A 19944-nucleotide genomic window follows, 5' to 3' on the forward strand; every position below is an offset into this window, starting at 1 on the left:
GTGTGTGTGCAGTGCTGCGTGGATAGATAAGTGTCGTCCTGACGTCCTGATCTCAGAGTCGACGTACGCCACGACCATCAGAGACTCGAAGCGCTGCAGAGAGAGAGACTTTCTGAAGAAAGTGCACGAGAGCATCGAGAGGGGGGGCAAGGTACATATAAACATCATTTACACTAGGGGTGCCCAACCTCTTTGAACCCAGAGCTACTTTTAAAGTTTCCAGTCTGCCGAGATCTACCAGTCCAAAGAGAGAGGCCTAGCCATTACTGACAGCCTACTACCAGGTAAATACACACTTGTATAAAACTGACCTTTGTACGATAAATACTTCATAAAATACTGCAGATCCTTTCTCTTACCTCTTTCTAATCTACACACAAGTATTTACCTGAAGTTACACAACAGTGTTGTTGATACAGAGTTGGAGTTTATTCACACGTCACAAACTACAGTCATGTTTTCAAGAAACATTGAACAGTGCTGCCACATATGACACAGGAGAAAAAGAAAAGACTCTGAACCCTTTCTTTGCCATTATATAAAAATAGTGTTGCTCCAAAAGTATAAATTAGGCTTTCTAATAAGACAACTCAGATCTGAAGCTACACAGGAATCTGCTGCATTTTAGTAGAGTATAAAAAGAAATGCCTTTAAAATAGGATGCATGCAACACTAGTTTCTTAACCTGAATTGATAATAGACTATAATCAATTTAAGTTTGCATTCTTATACCATTTTGTACAATAATTATAATGAATAAGTTCAAACAAACTCAAACTTACAGCTGATTAATAACGGTATCTAACTTGAGTTTTTATTATATTAAAAACCTGTTGAAATGCTTCTGTTATTTTTACTGTCCCCAAAAAGCGCGTGGGCAGCCTCCAGGAATGCTTCTTTCACAACTTCTCCGTCTTTGAAAGACTTCATGTGTTTGGCAGAACGTGACACGATGAGATGCTATGCTAGCAGCCTTGCTCTTGTTGTTGGGCCTGACACGATGAGATGCTATGGTAGCAGCCTTGCTCTTGTTGTTGGGCCTGACACGATGAGATGCTATGCTAGCAGCCTTGCTCTTGTTGTTGGGCCTGACACGATAAGATGCTATGGTAGCAGCCTTGCTCTTGTTGTTGGGCCTGACACGATGAGATGCTATGGTAGCAGCCTTGCTCTTGTTGTTGGGCCTGACACGATGAGATGCTATGCTAGCAGCCTTGCTCTTGTTGTTGGGCCTGACACGATGAGATGCTATGGTAGCAGCCTTGCTCTTGTTGTTGGGCCTGACACGATGAGATGCTATGCTAGCAGCCTTGCTCTTGTTGTTGGGCCTGACACGATGAGATGCTATGGTAGCAGCCTTGCTCTTGTTGTTGGGCCTGACACGATGAGATGCTATGGTAGCAGCCTTGCTCTTGTTGTTGGGCCTGACACGATGAGATGCTATGGTAGCAGCCTTGCTCTTGTTGTTGGGCCTGACATGATGAGATGCTATGGTAGCAGCCTTGCTCTTGTTGTTGGGCCTGACACGATGAGATGCTATGCTAGCAGCCTTGCTCTTGTTGTTGGGCCTGACACGATGAGATGCTATGGTAGCAGCCTTGCTCTTGTTGTTGGGCCTGACACGATGAGATGCTATGGTAGCAGCCTTGCTCTTGTTGTTGGGCCTGACACGATGAGATGCTATGGTAGCAGCCTTGCTCTTGTTGTTGGGCCTGACATGATGAGATGCTATGGTAGCAGCCTTGCTCTTGTTGTTGGGCCTGACATGATGAGATGCTATGGTAGCAGCCTTGCTCTTGTTGTTGGGCCTGACACGATGAGATGCTACGGTAGCAGCCTTGCTCTTGTTGTTGGGCCTGACACGATAAGATGCTATGGTAGCAGCCTTGCTCTTGTTGTTGGGCCTGACACGATGAGATGCTACGGTAGCAGCCTTGCTCTTGTTGTTGGGCCTGACACGATGAGATGCTACGGTAGCAGCCTTGCTCTTGTTGTTGGGCCTGACACGATGAGATGCTACGGTAGCAGCCTTGCTCTTGTTGTTGGGCCTGACACGATGAGATGCTACGGTAGCAGCCTTGCTCTTGTTGTTGGGCCTGACACGATGAGATGCTACGGTAGCAGCCTTGCTCTTGTTGTTGGGCCTGACACGATAAGATGCTACGGTAGCAGCCTTGCTCTTGTTGTTGGGCCTGACACGATAAGATGCTATGGTAGCAGCCTTGCTCTTGTTGTTGGGCCTGACACGATGAGATGCTATGCTAGCAGCCTTGCTCTTGTTGTTGGGCCTGACACGATAAGATGCTATGGTAGCAGCCTTGCTCTTGTTGTTGGGCCTGACACGATGAGATGCTATGGTAGCAGCCTTGCTCTTGTTGTTGGGCCTGACACGATGAGATGCTATGGTAGCAGCCTTGCTCTTGTTGTTGGGCCTGACACGATGAGATGCTATGGTAGCAGCCTTGCTCTTGTTGTTGGGCCTGACACGATGAGATGCTATGGTAGCAGCCTTGCTCTTGTTGTTGGGCCTGACACGATGAGATGCTATGGTAGCAGCCTTGCTCTTGTTGTTGGGCCTGACACGATAAGATGCTACGGTAGCAGCCTTGCTCTTGTTGTTGGGCCTGACACGATGAGATGCTACGGTAGCAGCCTTGCTCTTGTTGTTGGGCCTGACACGATGAGATGCTATGGTAGCAGCCTTGCTCTTGTTGTTGGGCCTGACACGATGAGATGCTACGGTAGCAGCCTTGCTCTTGTTGTTGGGCCTGGTGAAGATGGACTGCTGTGCATTGAGCGGTCCTTTCAGGTGCCTCACCTTTTGGGAGCGTAGGGCAGAGTTAGGAGGGGATCCCGTCTCGTAGCGTTTGTGCTCTGTTTTGAAATGCCGCTCCTAAATGACCCTTCTTCGGTAAAGCCACGCTCGCATTGCAGATGAGAGACAGAAGGACTTTGAATTGGAATAGATACAAAAATAATCATCCTCCCACTCGGAGTGGAAATTATATATTTTGGGCTTTTTTGCTTCTGCCATAATTGCGGTCTTGTGTGTGTGCGGACTGTCACTCCTGTTGCCACGGACAACGTCAGCTAACTAGTGCCCACTGCCCACCAGCCACGCCCCGACACATGGGGTCACGCCGGCCAATCACAAACGCTTTGATGCGTTCAAGTGCATTATTCTGGCACAGGAAGATTATGTTATAGGACATTAACGATAAAACAGAATATTGTTGTTCTATTTTTGATCGACTGGTTGGGCGCCCCTGATATACATCATATATATACATAATATATGAGAGTATTATTATTATTAGTAGTGTGTTTATAGTATAAAGTGTGTGTGTGTGTGTGTGTGTGTGTGTGTGTGTGTGTGTGTGTGTGTGTGTGTGTGTGTGTGTGTGTGTGTGTGTGTGTGTGTGTGTGTGTGTGTGTGTGTGTGTGTGTGTGTGTGTGTGCAGGTCCTGATCCCGGTGTTTGCTCTGGGTCGAGCTCAGGAACTCTGCATCCTGCTGGAGACCTTCTGGTAAAACTGACCCTTTATTATCACTAAACTCTCAGGACATGGTCTTCTATTCTCCTCTGATCTGAAACATAAAGACACCTCGATGAACTGTAGTTTATAAAAACATCCCATAATAACTCTCACCAGCTGATTTAATACCAGTTTCTCTCCACAGGGAGAGCATGACCCTGAAAGTATGATGGTGTAATACCAGTTCTCTCCACAGGGAGAGCATGACCCTGAAAGTATGATGGTGTAATACCAGTTCTCTCCACAGGGAGAGCATGACCCTGAAAGTATGATGGTGTAATACCAGTTCTCTCCACAGGGAGAGCATGACCCTGAAAGTATGATGGTGTAATACCAGTTCTCTCCACAGGGAGAGCATGATCCTGAAAGTATGATGGTGTAATACCAGTTCTCTCCAGAGGGAGAGCATGACCCTGAAAGTATGATGGTGTAATACCAGTTCTCTCCACAGGGAGAGCATCACCCTGAAAGTATGATGGTGTAATACCAGTTTCTCCCACAGGGAGAGCATGACCCTGAAAGTATGATGGTGTAATACCAGTTCTCTCCACAGGGAGAGGATGAACCTGAAAGTATGATGGTGTAATACCAGTTCTCTCCACAGGGAGAGGATGACCCTGAAAGTATGATGGTGTAATACCAGTTCTCTCCACAGGGAGAGCATGACCCTGAAAGTATGATGGTGTAATACCAGTTTCTCCCACAGGGAGAGGATGACCCTGAAAGTATGATGGTGTAATACCAGTTCTCTCCACAGGGAGAGGATGACCCTGAAAGTATGATGGTGTAATACCAGTTCTCTCCACAGGGAGAGGATGACCCTGAAAGTATGATGGTGTAATACCAGTTCTCTCCACAGGGAGAGGATGACCCTGAAAGTATGATGGTGTAATACCAGTTCTCTCCACAGGGAGAGGATGACCCTGAAAGTATGATGGTGTAATACCAGTTCTCTCCACAGGGAGAGGATGACCCTGAAAGTATGATGGTGTAATACCAGTTCTCTCCACAGGGAGAGGATGAACCTGAAAGTATGATGGTGTAATACCAGTTCTCTCCACAGGTAGAGGATGACCCTGAAAGTATGATGGTGTAATACCAGTTTCTCCCACAGGGAGAGGATGAACCTGAAAGTATGATGGTGTAATACCAGTTCTCTCCACAGGGAGAGGATGAACCTGAAAGTATGATGGTGTAATACCAGTTCTCTCCACAGGGAGAGGATGAACCTGAAGGCTCCTATCTATTTCTCCACCGGTCTGACGGAGAAGGCCAATCATTACTACAAGCTGTTCATCACCTGGACCAATCAGAAGATCCGGAAGACCTTCGTCCAGAGGAACATGTTCGAGTTCAAACACATCAAAGCCTTCGACCGTTCCTACGCCGACAACCCCGGACCTATGGTACTGAATATATATATATATCTGTGTACCTGCAGGTGGTGCGTTCAGGGTCCTGTTATAATACTGTATATCTGTACTTCAGGTGGTGTTTGCGACGCCTGGGATGCTGCACGCTGGTCAGTCTCTGCAGATCTTTAAGAAGTGGGCGGGACACGAGAAGAACATGGTGAGAGACTTATTGTTGTTACATCATATACAGTGCATCCGGAAAGTATTCATACCCCTTCACTTTGTATGTTACAGTCTTATTTCAATTGGGATTCAATTCATTTGTTTTCTCAACATTCGAGACACAATACCCCATAACGTTTTTTAATAATTTTTTGCAAATGAATTAAAAATGAAACACTCAAATATCACAAACATAAGTATTCACACCCTTTACTCAATACGTTGTTGAAGCACCTTTGGCAGCTATTACAGCCTCCAGTCTTCTTGAGCATGATGCTACACGCTTGGCACACCTATCTCTGGGCAGTTTCTCCCATTCTTCTCTGCAGATCGTCTCAGGCTCCATCAGGTTGGATGGGGAGCGTCGGTGCACAGCTATTTTCAGATATCTCCAGAGATATTCAATCCGGTTCAAGTCTGGGCTCTGGCTGAGCCACTCAAGGTCATTCACAGACTTGTCCTGAAGCCACTCCTTTGTTATCTTGGCTGTGTGCTTAGGGTCGTTGTCCTGTTGAAAGGTGGACCTTCACCCAGTCTGAGGTCCAGAGCGCTCTGGAGCAGGTTTTCATCAATGATCTCTCTGTACATCGCTGCATTCATCTTTCCCTTGATCCTGACTGGTCTCCCAGTTCCTGCTGCTGAAGAACCTCCCACAGCATGATGCTGCCACCATGCTTCACTGGAGGGATGGTGTTGGCTTTTCTTCCAGACTTCAACGCTGGTCCCACAAATCAAGCAAGAACGTGATTGGTGGATATTCATTGTGGGGGTGGGGGGAGGAGGGGTGTTAGATAGATATAGCGTTGTAGTAAGTAGAGAGAGTTCACTATGATTGAGGTTTCGTTTATGCATAGGGTAGATTCTTTTAATTACATTTCCTTTTTGTTTGTGTATATTTTTTACATTTTGGATTTGCTTGGCGAGCTACTTATTGAGGGCTTGCGAGCTACTGGTAGCTCGCGATCGACGTGTTGGAGACCCCTGCTCTAGAAGGTTCTCCCATCTCCACAGAGGAACACTGGAGCTTTGTCAGAGTGACCATCAGGTTCTTGGTCACCTCTCTGACGAAGGCCCTTCTCCCTGATGCTCAGTTTGGTTTGGGCGGCCAGCTCTAGGAAGAGCCGTGGTGGTTTCAAACATCTTCCATTTGCATGATGGAGACCACTGTGCTCGTTGGGACCTTCAATGCTGCAGAAACATGTTTCTGTACCCTTCCCCAGATCTGTGCCTTGATACAATCCTGTCTCTGAGGTCTACAGACAATTCCCTGGACCTCATGACTTGGTTTGTGCTCTGATGTGTCAACTGTGGGACCTCATAGAGACAGGTGTGTTCCTTTCCAAGTCATGTCCAATCTATTGAATTGACCACAGGTGGACTCCAGTCAGGTTATAGACACAGAGGATGATCAGTGGACACGGGATGTGCCTGAGCTCAGTGTCATAGCAAAGGGTGTGAATACTTATGAACATGTGATATTTCATTTTATCATTTTTAACACATTTGCGAAAAATTCTTTAATAACGTTGTCTATTTGTCATTATGGTGTACTGTGTGTGGAGTGTTGAGAAACACAATGAATTTGATCCATTTTGAAATAAGGCTGTAACAGAATGTGAAAAAGGTTGAGGGGGATGAAGACTTTCCAGATGACCTCTGTCAGGTGATCATGAGTTAACACACCTGTAATAACCTGTTGTTGTTGTTGTTGTGTTCAGGTGATCATGAGTTAACACACCTGTAATAACCTGCTGTTGTTGTTGTTGTTGTGTTCAGGTGATCATGAGTTAAACACACCTGTAATAACCTGTTGTTGTTGTTGTTGTTGTGTTCAGGTGATCATGAGTTAACACACCTGTAATAACCTGTTGTTGTTGTTGTTGTGTTCAGGTGATCATGAGTTAAACACACCTGTAATAACCTGCTGTTGTTGTTGTTGTGTTCAGGTGATCATGAGTTAAACACACCTGTAATAACCTGTTGTTGTTGTTGTGTTCAGGTGATCATGAGTTAACACACCTGTAATAACCTGCTGTTGTTGTTGTTGTTGTGTTCAGGTGATCATGAGTTAAACACACCTGTAATAACCTGTTGTTGTTGTTGTGTTCAGGTGATCATGAGTTAACACACCTGTAATAACCAGTTGTTGTTGTTGTTGTGTTCAGGTGATCATGAGTTAAACACACCTGTAATAACCTGTTGTTGTTGTTGTTGTTGTGTACAGGTGATCATGAGTTAAACACACCTGTAATAACCTGTTGTTGTTGTTGTTGTGTACAGGTGATCATGAGTTAAACACACCTGTAATAACCTGTTGTTGTTGTTGTGTTCAGGTGATCATGAGTTAACACACCTGTAATAACCTGCTGTTGTTGTTGTTGTTGTGTTCAGGTGATCATGAGTTAAACACACCTGTAATAACCTGTTGTTGTTGTTGTTGTGTTCAGGTGATCATGAGTTAACACACCTGTAATAACCTGTTGTTGTTGTTGTTGTGTTCAGGTGATCATGAGTTAAACACACCTGTAATAACCTGCTGTTGTTGTTGTTGTGTTCAGGTGATCATGAGTTAAACACACCTGTAATAACCTGTTGTTGTTGTTGTGTTCAGGTGATCATGAGTTAACACACCTGTAATAACCTGCTGTTGTTGTTGTTGTTGTTGTGTTCAGGTGATCATGAGTTAAACACACCTGTAATAACCTGTTGTTGTTGTTGTTGTGTTCAGGTGATCATGAGTTAAACACACCTGTAATAACCTGTTGTTGTTGTTGTGTTCAGGTGATCATGAGTTAAACACACCTGTAATAACCAGCTGTTGTTGTTGTTGTGTTCAGGTGATCATGAGTTAACACACCTGTAATAACCTGTTGTTGTTGTTGTTGTGTTCAGGTGATCATGAGTTAAACACACCTGTAATAACCAGTTGTTGTTGTTGTGTTCAGGTGATCATGAGTTAACACACCTGTAATAACCTGTTGTTGTTGTTGTTGTGTTCAGGTGATCATGAGTTAACACACCTGTAATAACCTGTTGTTGTTGTGTTCAGGTGATCATGAGTTAAACACACCTGTAATAACCTGTTGTTGTTGTTGTTGTGTACAGGTGATCATGAGTTAACACACCTGTAATAACCTGTTCTTGTTGTTGTTGTGTTCAGGTGATCATGAGTTAAACACACCTGTAATAACCTGTTGTTGTTGTTGTTGTGTTCAGGTGATCATGAGTTAAACACACCTGTAATAACCTGTTGTTGTTGTTGTTGTTGTGTACAGGTGATCATGAGTTAACACACCTGTAATAACCTGTTGTTGTTGTTGTTGTTGTGTTCAGGTGATCATGAGTTAACACACCTGTAATAACCTGTTGTTGTTGTTGTTGTGTTCAGGTGATCATGAGTTAACACACCTGTAATAACCTGCTGTTGTTGTTGTTGTTGTGTTCAGGTGATCATGAGTTAAACACACCTGTAATAACCTGTTGTTGTTGTTGTTGTTGTGTTCAGGTGATCATGAGTTAACACACCTGTAATAACCTGTTGTTGTTGTTGTTGTGTTCAGGTGATCATGAGTTAAACACACCTGTAATAACCTGCTGTTGTTGTTGTTGTGTTCAGGTGATCATGAGTTAAACACACCTGTAATAACCTGTTGTTGTTGTTGTGTTCAGGTGATCATGAGTTAACACACCTGTAATAACCTGCTGTTGTTGTTGTTGTTGTGTTCAGGTGATCATGAGTTAAACACACCTGTAATAACCTGTTGTTGTTGTTGTGTTCAGGTGATCATGAGTTAACACACCTGTAATAACCAGTTGTTGTTGTTGTTGTGTTCAGGTGATCATGAGTTAAACACACCTGTAATAACCTGTTGTTGTTGTTGTTGTGTACAGGTGATCATGAGTTAAACACACCTGTAATAACCTGTTGTTGTTGTTGTTGTGTACAGGTGATCATGAGTTAAACACACCTGTAATAACCTGTTGTTGTTGTTGTTGTGTTCAGGTGATCATGAGTTAACACACCTGTAATAACCTGCTGTTGTTGTTGTTGTTGTGTTCAGGTGATCATGAGTTAAACACACCTGTAATAACCTGTTGTTGTTGTTGTTGTGTTCAGGTGATCATGAGTTAACACACCTGTAATAACCTGTTGTTGTTGTTGTTGTGTTCAGGTGATCATGAGTTAAACACACCTGTAATAACCTGCTGTTGTTGTTGTTGTGTTCAGGTGATCATGAGTTAACACACCTGTAATAACCTGTTGTTGTTGTTGTGTTCAGGTGATCATGAGTTAACACACCTGTAATAACCTGCTGTTGTTGTTGTTGTTGTGTTCAGGTGATCATGAGTTAAACACACCTGTAATAACCTGTTGTTGTTGTTGTTGTGTTCAGGTGATCATGAGTTAACACACCTGTAATAACCAGTTGTTGTTGTTGTTGTGTTCAGGTGATCATGAGTTAAACACACCTGTAATAACCTGTTGTTGTTGTTGTGTTCAGGTGATCATGAGTTAAACACACCTGTAATAACCAGCTGTTGTTGTTGTTGTGTTCAGGTGATCATGAGTTAAACACACCTGTAATAACCTGTTGTTGTTGTTGTGTTCAGGTGATCATGAGTTAACACACCTGTAATAACCTGTTGTTGTTGTTGTTGTGTTCAGGTGATCATGAGTTAAACACACCTGTAATAACCTGTTGTTGTTGTTGTTGTGTACAGGTGATCATGAGTTAACACACCTGTAATAACCTGTTCTTGTTGTTGTTGTGTTCAGGTGATCATGAGTTAAACACACCTGTAATAACCTGTTGTTGTTGTTGTTGTGTTCAGGTGATCATGAGTTAAACACACCTGTAATAACCTGTTGTTGTTGTTGTTGTTGTGTACAGGTGATCATGAGTTAACACACCTGTAATAACCTGTTGTTGTTGTTGTTGTTGTGTTCAGGTGATCATGAGTTAACACACCTGTAATAACCTGTTGTTGTTGTTGTTGTGTTCAGGTGATCATGAGTTAAACACACCTGTAATAACCTGTTGTTGTTGTTGTTGTGTTCAGGTGATCATGAGTTAAACACATCTGTAATAACCAGTTGTTGTTGTTGTTGTGTTCAGGTGATCATGAGTTAACACACCTGTAATAACCTGTTGTTGTTGTTGTTGTTGTGTTCAGGTGATCATGAGTTAAACACACCTGTAATAACCAGCTGTTGTTGTTGTTGTTGTGTTCAGGTGATCATGAGTTAAACACACCTGTAATAACCTGTTGTTGTTGTTGTTGTTGTGTTCAGGTGATCATGAGTTAAACACACCTGTAATAACCAGCTGTTGTTGTTGTTGTTGTGTTCAGGTGATCATGAGTTAACACACCTGTAATAACCTGTTGTTGTTGTTGTGTACAGGTGATCATGAGTTAAACACACCTGTAATAACCAGCTGTTGTTGTTGTTGTTGTGTTCAGGTGATCATGAGTTAACACACCTGTAATAACCAGTTGTTGTTGTTGTTGTGTTCAGGTGATCATGAGTTAACACACCTGTAATAACCAGTTGTTGTTGTTGTGTACAGGTGATCATGAGTTAAACACACCTGTAATAACCTGTTGTTGTTGTTGTGTTCAGGTGATCATGAGTTAAACACACCTGTAATAACCTGTTGTTGTTGTTGTTGTTGTGTTCAGGTGATCATGCCGGGTTACTGCGTTCAGGGAACCATTGGACACAAGATCCTGAACGGACAGAGGAAGCTGGAGTTGGAGGGCAGGTCTACGGTGTGTGTGTGTGTGTGTGTGTGTGTGTGTGTGTGTGTGTGTGTGTGTGTGTGTGTGTGTGTGTGTGTGTGTGTGTGTGTGTGTGTGTGTGTGTGTGTGTGTGTGTGTGTGTGTGTGTGTGTGTGTGTGTGTGTGTGTGTGTGTGTGTGTGTGTGTGTGTGTGTGTGTGTGACAGCTGCAGGTGGAGTACATGTCGTCAGCTAACAGTGTGTGTGTGTGTGTGTGTGTGTGTGTGTGTGTGTGTGTGTCACAGCTGGAGGTGAAGCTGCAGGTGGAGTACATGTCCTTCAGTGCTCATGCAGATGCTAAAGGCATCATGCAGCTCATCAGGATGGCTGAGCCCAGGAATGTGCTGCTGGTTCACGGAGAGGCCGTCAAGATGGAGTTCCTCAAGGGCAAGATCGAGCAGGAGTTCAGTGAGTACCCTAAAGATCAATAGGCGCTTTCACACCGGAGTACTTTTCCCCGTACTTTTCCCGTTTAGTTCCGATGGTTCCTGGGATTTTGCGTTCAAACCAAAAAGAGAACTTAGTTCATGAGAACCTTTACCCCATTTGTAGTCCCTGCTAGAGAGGTGGTTCTTTCCTGGGGAGAAAAAAGTTCCAATTTCTGATTGGCTGGGCGAATTACAAACCACGCCCCGTAAAACTCTGAAAAGTTTTGTGAAGCCGCCATTGTATTTGCTGGCATTAGCATTATTAGCATTAGCATTAGCCCAGCGCACAAACGCAGAGAGACTAACTTATGGCAACACAAAAGAAAACATGGGAGCGGTGGAGATGAGGAGGTGTCGGAGTTCTGGAGATTTACTCTGAAGGCTTCAGTAGAAGCTGCTGGGAGTCCCAGCAGCTTCTACTGAAGCCTTCCCCAACTCCGGGGACTTCCGGCCGGGGACTCCGGGTGGCAGTATACGCCGTGAAGTTGTTTGCGGCCTGCCAGTAAACCCAAAGCAGAAGAAGAAGAAGTGACGTCAGCGGCTTCATTTGCCTAATCTTCCCCCAGGGACTTATTCCGGTGTGAACGCGATCTGCTCTTTAGTTCCATGGGGGCAATAAGTGCTGGGTACTAAGTGCTGGGCACTAAGTGCTGGGCACTAAGTGCTGGGTACTAAGTGCTGGGTACTAAGTGCTGGGTACTAAGTGCTGGGCACTAAGTGCTGGGCACTAAGTGCTGGGCACTAAGTGCTGGGAACTAAGTGCTGGGAACTAAGTGCTGGGTACTAAGTGCTGGGTACTAAGTGCTGGGAACTCTATGAACCCAATGTTAGAGTCTATGAACCCAATGTTAGAGTCTATGAACCCTATGTTAGAGTCTATGAACCCAATGTTAGAGTCTATGAACCCAATGTTAGAGTCTATGAACCCAATGTTAGAGTCTATGAACCCTATATTAGAGTCTATGAACCCTATGTTAGAGTCTATGAACCCAATGTTAGAGTCTATGAACCCTATATTAGAGTCTATGAACCCTATATTAGAGTCTATGAACCCTATGTTAGAGTCTATGAACCCAATGTTAGAGTCACTAAAGTCTGTGATGCCTGCTCAGATGGTGATATATTAATATTTAACATGTCCCTCATGTGTTTTCAGGTATCGACTGCCACATGCCGGCTAACGGAGAGACGGCCACGGTGCAGACGAACCCCAGCGTGCCGGTGGACATCTCTCTGAACCTGCTGAAGAGGGAGATGGCTCTGGGAGGTCCGTTATATAATATGATATATATATATATATACATATAAAATATATAAACATGTGTATAACATGTAACATATGTTATTAACGCTGTTTCAGGTCCGCTCCCCGACCCTAAGAGGCCCCGCACCATGCACGGCACGCTCATCATGAAGGACAACGTGAGTCCACCTGACACCTGTCCAACACCTGTCTAACCACCTGTCCAACCACCTGTCCAACACCTGTCCAACACCTGTCCAACACCTGTCCAACACCTGTCCAACATCACCTGTCCAACACCTGTCCATCACCTGTCCATCACCTGTCCATCACCTGTCCATCACCTGTCCAACACCTGTCCATCACCTGTCCAACACCTGTCCAACACCTGTCCAACACCTGTCCATCACCTGTCCAACACCTGTCCATCACCTGTCCATCACCTGTCCAACACCTGTCCAACACCTGTCCAACACCTGTCCAACACCTGTCCATCACCTGTCCAACACCTGTCCATCACCTGTCCAACACCCTTCCATCACCTGTCCAACCACCTGTCCAACCACCTGTCTAACACCTGGGGGTTCACCTGTCGGGGGGTTCACCTGTCGGGGGGTTCACCTGTCGGAGGGTTCACCTGTCGGAGGGTTCACCTGTCGGAGGGTTCACCTGTCGGAGGGTTCACCTGTCGGGGGGTTCACCTGTCGGAGGGTTCACCTGTCGCAGGGTTCACCTGTCGGGGGGGTTCACCTGTCAGAGGGTTCACCTGTTGGGGGATTATTTATGAAAGTAACTCATGTATTTATTATTATTGGCTGTGTCCCCTCTCAGAGTCTGAAGCTGGTCTCCTCAGAACAGGCACTGAAGGATCTGGGTCTGAACGAGCACCAGCTGCGCTTCACCTGTAGAGTCCAGCTGCAGGACCAGAGCCCAGAGCAGGAGACACTGAGCAGAGTGTACACACACCTGAGGAGGTGAGACACACACACACACACACACACACACACACACACACACACACACACACACACACACACACACACACACACACACACACACACACACACACACACACACACACACACACCTGAGGAGGTGAGAGGCACACACACACACACCTGAGGAGGTGACACACACACACCTGGGGAGGTGAGACACACACACACACACACACACCTGAAGAGGTGAGAGACACACACACACATTAGTTTATTAGAACAACCATATCTGTGTTTCAGTGTGTGTTCAGTGTGTTCTCACCTGTTCTCCTGCAGGTGTTCTCACCTGTTCTCCTGCAGGTGTTCAGTGTGTTCTCACCTGTTCTCCTGCAGGTGTTCTCACCTGTTCTCCTGCAGGTGTTCAGTGTGTTCTCACCTGTTCTCCTGCAGGTGTTCTCACCTGTTCTCCTGCAGGTGTTCTCACCTGTTCTCCTGCAGGTACAGGTGTATCTGACCCTCTCTCTCCTGCTCAGTGTGTTGAAGGGTTTCTCGGTGCAGCTGCTTCCTGACGGCACCGTCATGGTGGAGTCGATCCTCATCAAGGTGTCCTCCTCACCTGAAGACCCCGACAGCAAGACCCTGCTGCTGTCCTGGAGCTACCAGGTGACTTTACCTCTCTACCTGTATCTACCTGGAGCTACCAGGTGACTTTACCTCTCTACCTGTATCCTCCTGGAGCTACCAGGTGACTTTACCTCTCTACCTGTATCCTCCTGGAGCTACCAGGTGACTTTACCTCTCTACCTGTATCCTCCTGGAGCTACCAGGTGTGTCGTCCTTCTCTAAACACATGTTCAGAGTTTTATGTTCACACGAATGATGATGAGTTAAATCAGAGAACAGCCACTCGTCTCCAGATCAGATTAGAGACGTTCTGCAAGAACACATCTCCTGTTATTAGAACAGGTGTTATTAGAACAGGTGATGTGTTATGTTATTAGAACAGGTGGTATTAGAACAGGTGTTATTAGAACAGGTGATGTGTTATTAGAACAGGTGTTATTAGAACAGGTGATATTAGAACAGGTGATGTGTTATTAGAACAGGTGATATTAGAACAGGTGATGTGTTATTAGAACAGGTGATATTAGAACAGGTGTTATTAGAACAGGTGATATTAGAACAGGTGATATTAGAACAGGTGATGTGTTATTAGAACAGTTGATATTAGAACAGGTGATGTGTTATTAGAACAGGTGTTATTAGAACAGGTGATATTAGAACAGGTGATGTGTTATTAGAACAGGTGATATTAGAACAGGTGATGTGTTATTAGAACAGGTGATATTAGAACAGGTGTTATTAGAACAGGTGATATTAGAACAGGTGATATTAGAACAGGTGATGTGTTATTAGAACAGGTGATGTGTTATTAGAACAGGTGATATTAGAACAGGTGATGTGTTATTAGAACAGGTGATATTAGAACAGGTGATGTGTTATTAGAACAGGTGTTATTAGAACAGGTGATATTAGAACAGGTGATGTGTTATTAGAACAGGTGATGTGTTATTAGAACAGGTGATATTAGAACAGGTGATGTGTTATTAGAACAGGTGTTATTAGAACAGGTGATGTGTTATTAGAACAGGTGATATTAGAACAGGTGATATTAGAACAGGTGATGTGTTATTAGAACAGGTGATATTAGAACAGGTGATGTGTTATTAGAACAGGTGATATTAGAACAGGTGATGTGTTATTAGAACAGGTGATATTAGAACAGGTGATGTGTTATGTTATTAGAACAGGTGATATTAGAACAGGTGATGTGTTATTAGAACAGGTGATATTAGAACAGGTGATGTGTTATTAGAACAGGTGTTATTAGAACAGGTAATATTAGAACAGGTGATGTGTTATTAGAACAGGTGTTATTGGAACAGGTGATATTAGAACAGGTGATGTGTTATTAGAACATGTGTTATTAGAACAGGTGATATGTTATTAGAACAGGTGATATTAGAACAGGTGTTATTAGAACAGGTGATGTGTTATTAGAACAGGTGTTATTAGAACAGGTGATATTAGAACAGGTGATGTGTTATGTTATTAGAGCAGGTGATATTAGAACAGGTGATGTGTTATTAGAACAGGTGTTATTAGAACAGGTGATATTAGAACAGGTGATGTGTTATTAGAACAGGTGATATTAGAACAGGTGATATTAGAGCAGGTGATATTAGAACAGGTGATATGAGAACAGGTGTTATTAGAACAGGTGATATTAGAACAGGTGATATTGGAACAGGTGATATTAGAACAGGTGATGTGTTATGTTATTAGAACAGGTGATATTAGAACAGGTGATGTGTTATGTTATTAGAACAGGTGATATTAGAACAGGTGATGTGTTATTAGAACAGGTGATATTAGAACAGGTGATGTGTTATGTTATTAGAGCAGGTGATATTAGAACAGGTGATGTGTTATTAGAACAGGTGATGTGTTATTAGAACAGGTGATATTAGAACAGGTGATGTGTTATGTTATTAGAACAGGTGATATTAGAACAGGTGATGTGTTATTAGAACAGGTGATATTAGAACAGGTGATGTGTTATTAGAACAGGTGATATTAGAACAGGTTATGTTATTAGAGCAGGTGGTATTAGAACAGGTGATGTGTTATGTTATTAGAGCAGGTGATATTAGAACAGGTGATATTAGAACAGGTGATGTGTTATTAGAACAGGTGATATTAGAACAGGTGATGTGTTATGTTATTAGAACAGGTGATATTAGAACAGGTGATATTAGAACAGGTGTTATTAGAACAGGTGATGTGTTATGTTATTAGAACAGGTGATATTAGAACAGGTGATATTAGAACAGGTGTTATTAGAACAGGTGATATTAGAACAGGTGTTATTAGAACAGGTGATGTGTTATGTTATTAGAACAGGTGATATTAGAACAGGTGATATTAGAACAGGTGATGTGTTATTAGAACAGGTGTTATTAGAACAGGTGATGTGTTATTAGAACAGGTGTCATTAGAACAGGTGATATTAGAACAGGTGATGTGTTATTAGAACAAGTGTTATTAGAACAGGTGATATTAGAACAGGTGATGTGTTATTAGAACAGGTGTTATTAGAACAGGTGATATTAGAACAGGTGATGTGTTATTAGAACAGGTGATGTGTTATTAGAACAGGTGATATTAGAACAGGTGTTATTAGAACAGGTGATGTGTTATTAGAACAGGTGATATTAGAACAGGTGATGTGTTATTAGAACAGGTGTTATTAGAACAGGTGATATTAGAACAGGTGATGTGTTATGTTATTAGAGCAGGTGATATTATAACAGGTGATGTGTTATTAGAACAGGTGATATTAGAACAGGTGATATGAGAACAGGTGTTATTAGAACAGGTGATATTAGAACAGGTGATATTGGAACAGGTGATGTGTTATGTTATTAGAACAGGTGATATTAGAACAGGTGATGTGTTATGTTATTAGAACAGGTGATATTAGAACAGGTGATGTGTTATTAGAACAGGTGACATTAGAACAGGTGATGTGTTATGTTATTAGAGCAGGTGATATTAGAACAGGTGATGTGTTATTAGAACAGGTGATATTAGAACAGGTGATGTGTTATGTTATTAGAACAGGTGATATTAGAACAGGTGATGTGTTATTAGAACAGGTGATATTAGAACAGGTGATGTGTTATTAGAACAGGTGATATTAGAACAGGTGATGTGTTATGTTATTAGAGCAGGTGGTATTAGAGCAGGTGATGTGTTATGTTATTAGAGCAGGTGATATTAGAACAGGTGATATTAGAACAGGTGATGTGTTATTAGAGCAGGTGATATTAGAACAGGTGATATTAGAACAGGTGATATTAGAACAGGTGTTATTAGAACAGGTGATGTGTTATGTTATTAGAACAGGTGATATTAGAACAGGTGATATTAGAACAGGTGATATTAGAACAGGTGTTATGAGAACAGGTGATATTAGAACAGGTGTTATTAGAACAGGTGATGTGTTATGTTATTAGAACAGGTGATATTAGAACAGGTGATGTGTTATTAGAACAGGTGATATTAGAACAGGTGATGTGTTATTAGAACAGGTGATATTAGAACAGGTGATGTGTTATTAGAACAGGTGATATTAGAACAGGTGATGTGTTATTAGAACAGGTGTTATTAGAACAGGTGATATTAGAACAGGTGATGTGTTATTAGAACAGGTGTTATTAGAACAGGTGATATTAAAACAGGTGATGTGTTATTAGAACAGGTGTTATTAGAACAGGTGATATTAGAACAGGTGATGTGTTATGTTATTAGAACAGGTGATATTAGAACAGGTGATGTGTTATGTTATTAGAACAGGTGATATTAGAACAGGTGATGTGTTATGTTATTAGAACAGGTGATATTAGAACAGGTGATGTGTTCCTGCTGATCAGCTGTTTGTTACCTGTCTGTGTTTTTAACGTCTGTCTCTCTTCAGGACGAGGATCTGGGCAGCTTCCTGTCCTCTCTGCTGAAGAAAGGACTTCCTGCTGCGCTCTGCTGACACTCTGATTCACAGAGGGTCAGTGAACCTCTCATATGACTCCTGCTGACACTCTGATTCACAGAGGGTCAGTGAACCTCTCACAGGACTCCTGCTGACACTCTGATTCACAGAGGGTCAGTGAACCTCTCACAGGACTCCTGCTGAGAGCTCTGATTTACAGAGTGTCATTGAACCTCTCACAGGACTCCTGCTGAGAGCTCTGATTCACGTAGTGTCAGTGAACCTCTCACAGGGCTCCTGCTGAGAGCTCTGATTCACGGAGTGTCAGTGAACCTCTCGTCTCTTTACTTCCTGTACAGTTTAAATAAACCTTTTTCTACTAAAGTCTCGTCTTTCAGTCATTTAAAGTTCCCTCAGCAAACCCCCCCCACACACACACATACATACATACACACACTAGATGTAAGACTAGATGGCGGCGCTAGCAGTCGCAGCGGCCCCTCGCGGTCTAGAAAAAACAGTGTTTTCGTCTTGTTCGTCAGATCTGTCGAGTTTGTCACTTTGTTCGTCGTCTCCGTTGGACTTGTAAAGGACAACAATACAGCCGTGAGTTTCTTCTTGGAAGAAGATCAACTTTCTTCAAATTGGAAGCTAAACTCGTAGAGGAACTCAGCCGCCTGGAGCTCCTCTGCTACCCGTCTCGCGTCGAGCCCCACCCGGAAAGGAGACGCCGCCGACGATGTGAGAGGAAGCAGAAGAGGGGGAAACGAGGAGGTATCCGGGCTAGGCTAGAGGCTAGGCTAGAGGCTAGGCTAGAGGCTAAGCTAGAGGCTAGCTCACACAAGCCGGCAATTCCATCACTACTTATGGCAAATGTCCGCTCACTGGATAACAAGATAGACAACAGACGCCTGCTACGATCAACCCAGCGAAAGGTGAGAGACTGCTGTGTTTACGTGTTCACGGAAACATGGCTTCACAACAACATCCCTGACTCCGCTATTCAGCTAGACAAGCTAACAAGCTACCAAGCTACCGAGCAGACAGGAACAAAGATAACGGGGGAAAGAAGACTCGCGGCGGCGGTGTGTGTGTGTGTACATCAGTGACGCTTGGTGCCGAGACACTGTTGTTGTTAGCCAACACTGCTCGCCACTGGTGTAATTTATGGTTCTAAAATGCCGTCCTTTTTACCTGCCGAGGGAGTTTACAGCGATCCTTGTGGCGGCTGTTTACCTCCCGCCTAACCCCAGCAAAGAGGGTAAAGAGGAGGCACTCGGTGAACTGTACAGAGCCATCAGTGAGCAGCAGACAGCACACCCAGACGGCCTACTCATGGTAGCTGGAGACTTCAACCACGCTAACTTAAAAACTGTGCTGCCTAAAATATATCAGCATGTTGATTTCCCAACCAGGGGGAAAACACATTAGACCTGGTCTATACCAACATCAAGGGAGCATACAAGGCATCCCCCCTCCCCCACATCGGCCTCTCTGACCACCTCACTGTTCTGCTGGAACCGGCCTACAGACCCAGGGTGTGGTCAGAGGACAGCACAGCTCAGAGACTGCTTTGACACTACAGACTGGGACATGTTCAAGCAGGCAGCCACATACAACCATCACACCGACATACAAGAATACACAGAGACAGTCACGGGCTACATCACCAAGTGCATTGACGATGTGACACAAAACAGAGCCATCACCATCCGGGCTAACCAGAAGCCATGGCTGACAGGGGAGGTCCACACGCTGCTGAAGGCGCGCAACATCGCCTTCAGAGCTGGAGATCCAGCTGGGCTGAAAGCAGCCAGGGCTGACCCGTGGCATCAGGAAAGCAAAACAAGAATACACCCGAGAAATTACAGGACATTTCAAGGATAGCAGGGAC

At 43.8% G+C, this 19944-nt stretch overlaps 1 protein-coding gene across 2 annotated transcripts in view; it reads left to right on the forward strand.

The window, feature by feature from the left end:
- The window catches only part of ints11 (integrator complex subunit 11), a 26804-nt gene extending 8370 nt beyond the window's left edge, over positions 1 to 18434 (forward strand). Inside the window, exons 7-18 of one of the 2 annotated variants that reach the window (XM_034152754.1) lie at positions 13 to 151; positions 3462 to 3526; positions 4752 to 4941; positions 5024 to 5107; positions 10795 to 10884; positions 11138 to 11300; positions 12477 to 12587; positions 12681 to 12742; positions 13395 to 13537; positions 14035 to 14164; positions 18042 to 18125; positions 18175 to 18434. In XM_034152754.1, the coding sequence (XP_034008645.1) occupies positions 13 to 151; positions 3462 to 3526; positions 4752 to 4941; positions 5024 to 5107; positions 10795 to 10884; positions 11138 to 11300; positions 12477 to 12587; positions 12681 to 12742; positions 13395 to 13537; positions 14035 to 14164; positions 18042 to 18107 (1243 nt within the window). In that variant the 3' untranslated portion in view covers positions 18108 to 18125; positions 18175 to 18434. Of the gene's footprint in view, positions 1 to 12; positions 152 to 3461; positions 3527 to 4751; positions 4942 to 5023; positions 5108 to 10794; positions 10885 to 11137; positions 11301 to 12476; positions 12588 to 12680; positions 12743 to 13394; positions 13538 to 14034; positions 14165 to 18041 lie in introns of both variants that reach the window. The other variant, XM_034152752.1, reaches the window with a different exon arrangement.
- Positions 18435 to 19944: the final 1510 nt, after the last annotated feature.

Source organism: Trematomus bernacchii, unplaced genomic scaffold (genome assembly GCF_902827165.1).
Source record: "Trematomus bernacchii unplaced genomic scaffold, fTreBer1.1, whole genome shotgun sequence".
NCBI classification, from domain to species: domain Eukaryota; kingdom Metazoa; phylum Chordata; class Actinopteri; order Perciformes; family Nototheniidae; genus Trematomus; species Trematomus bernacchii.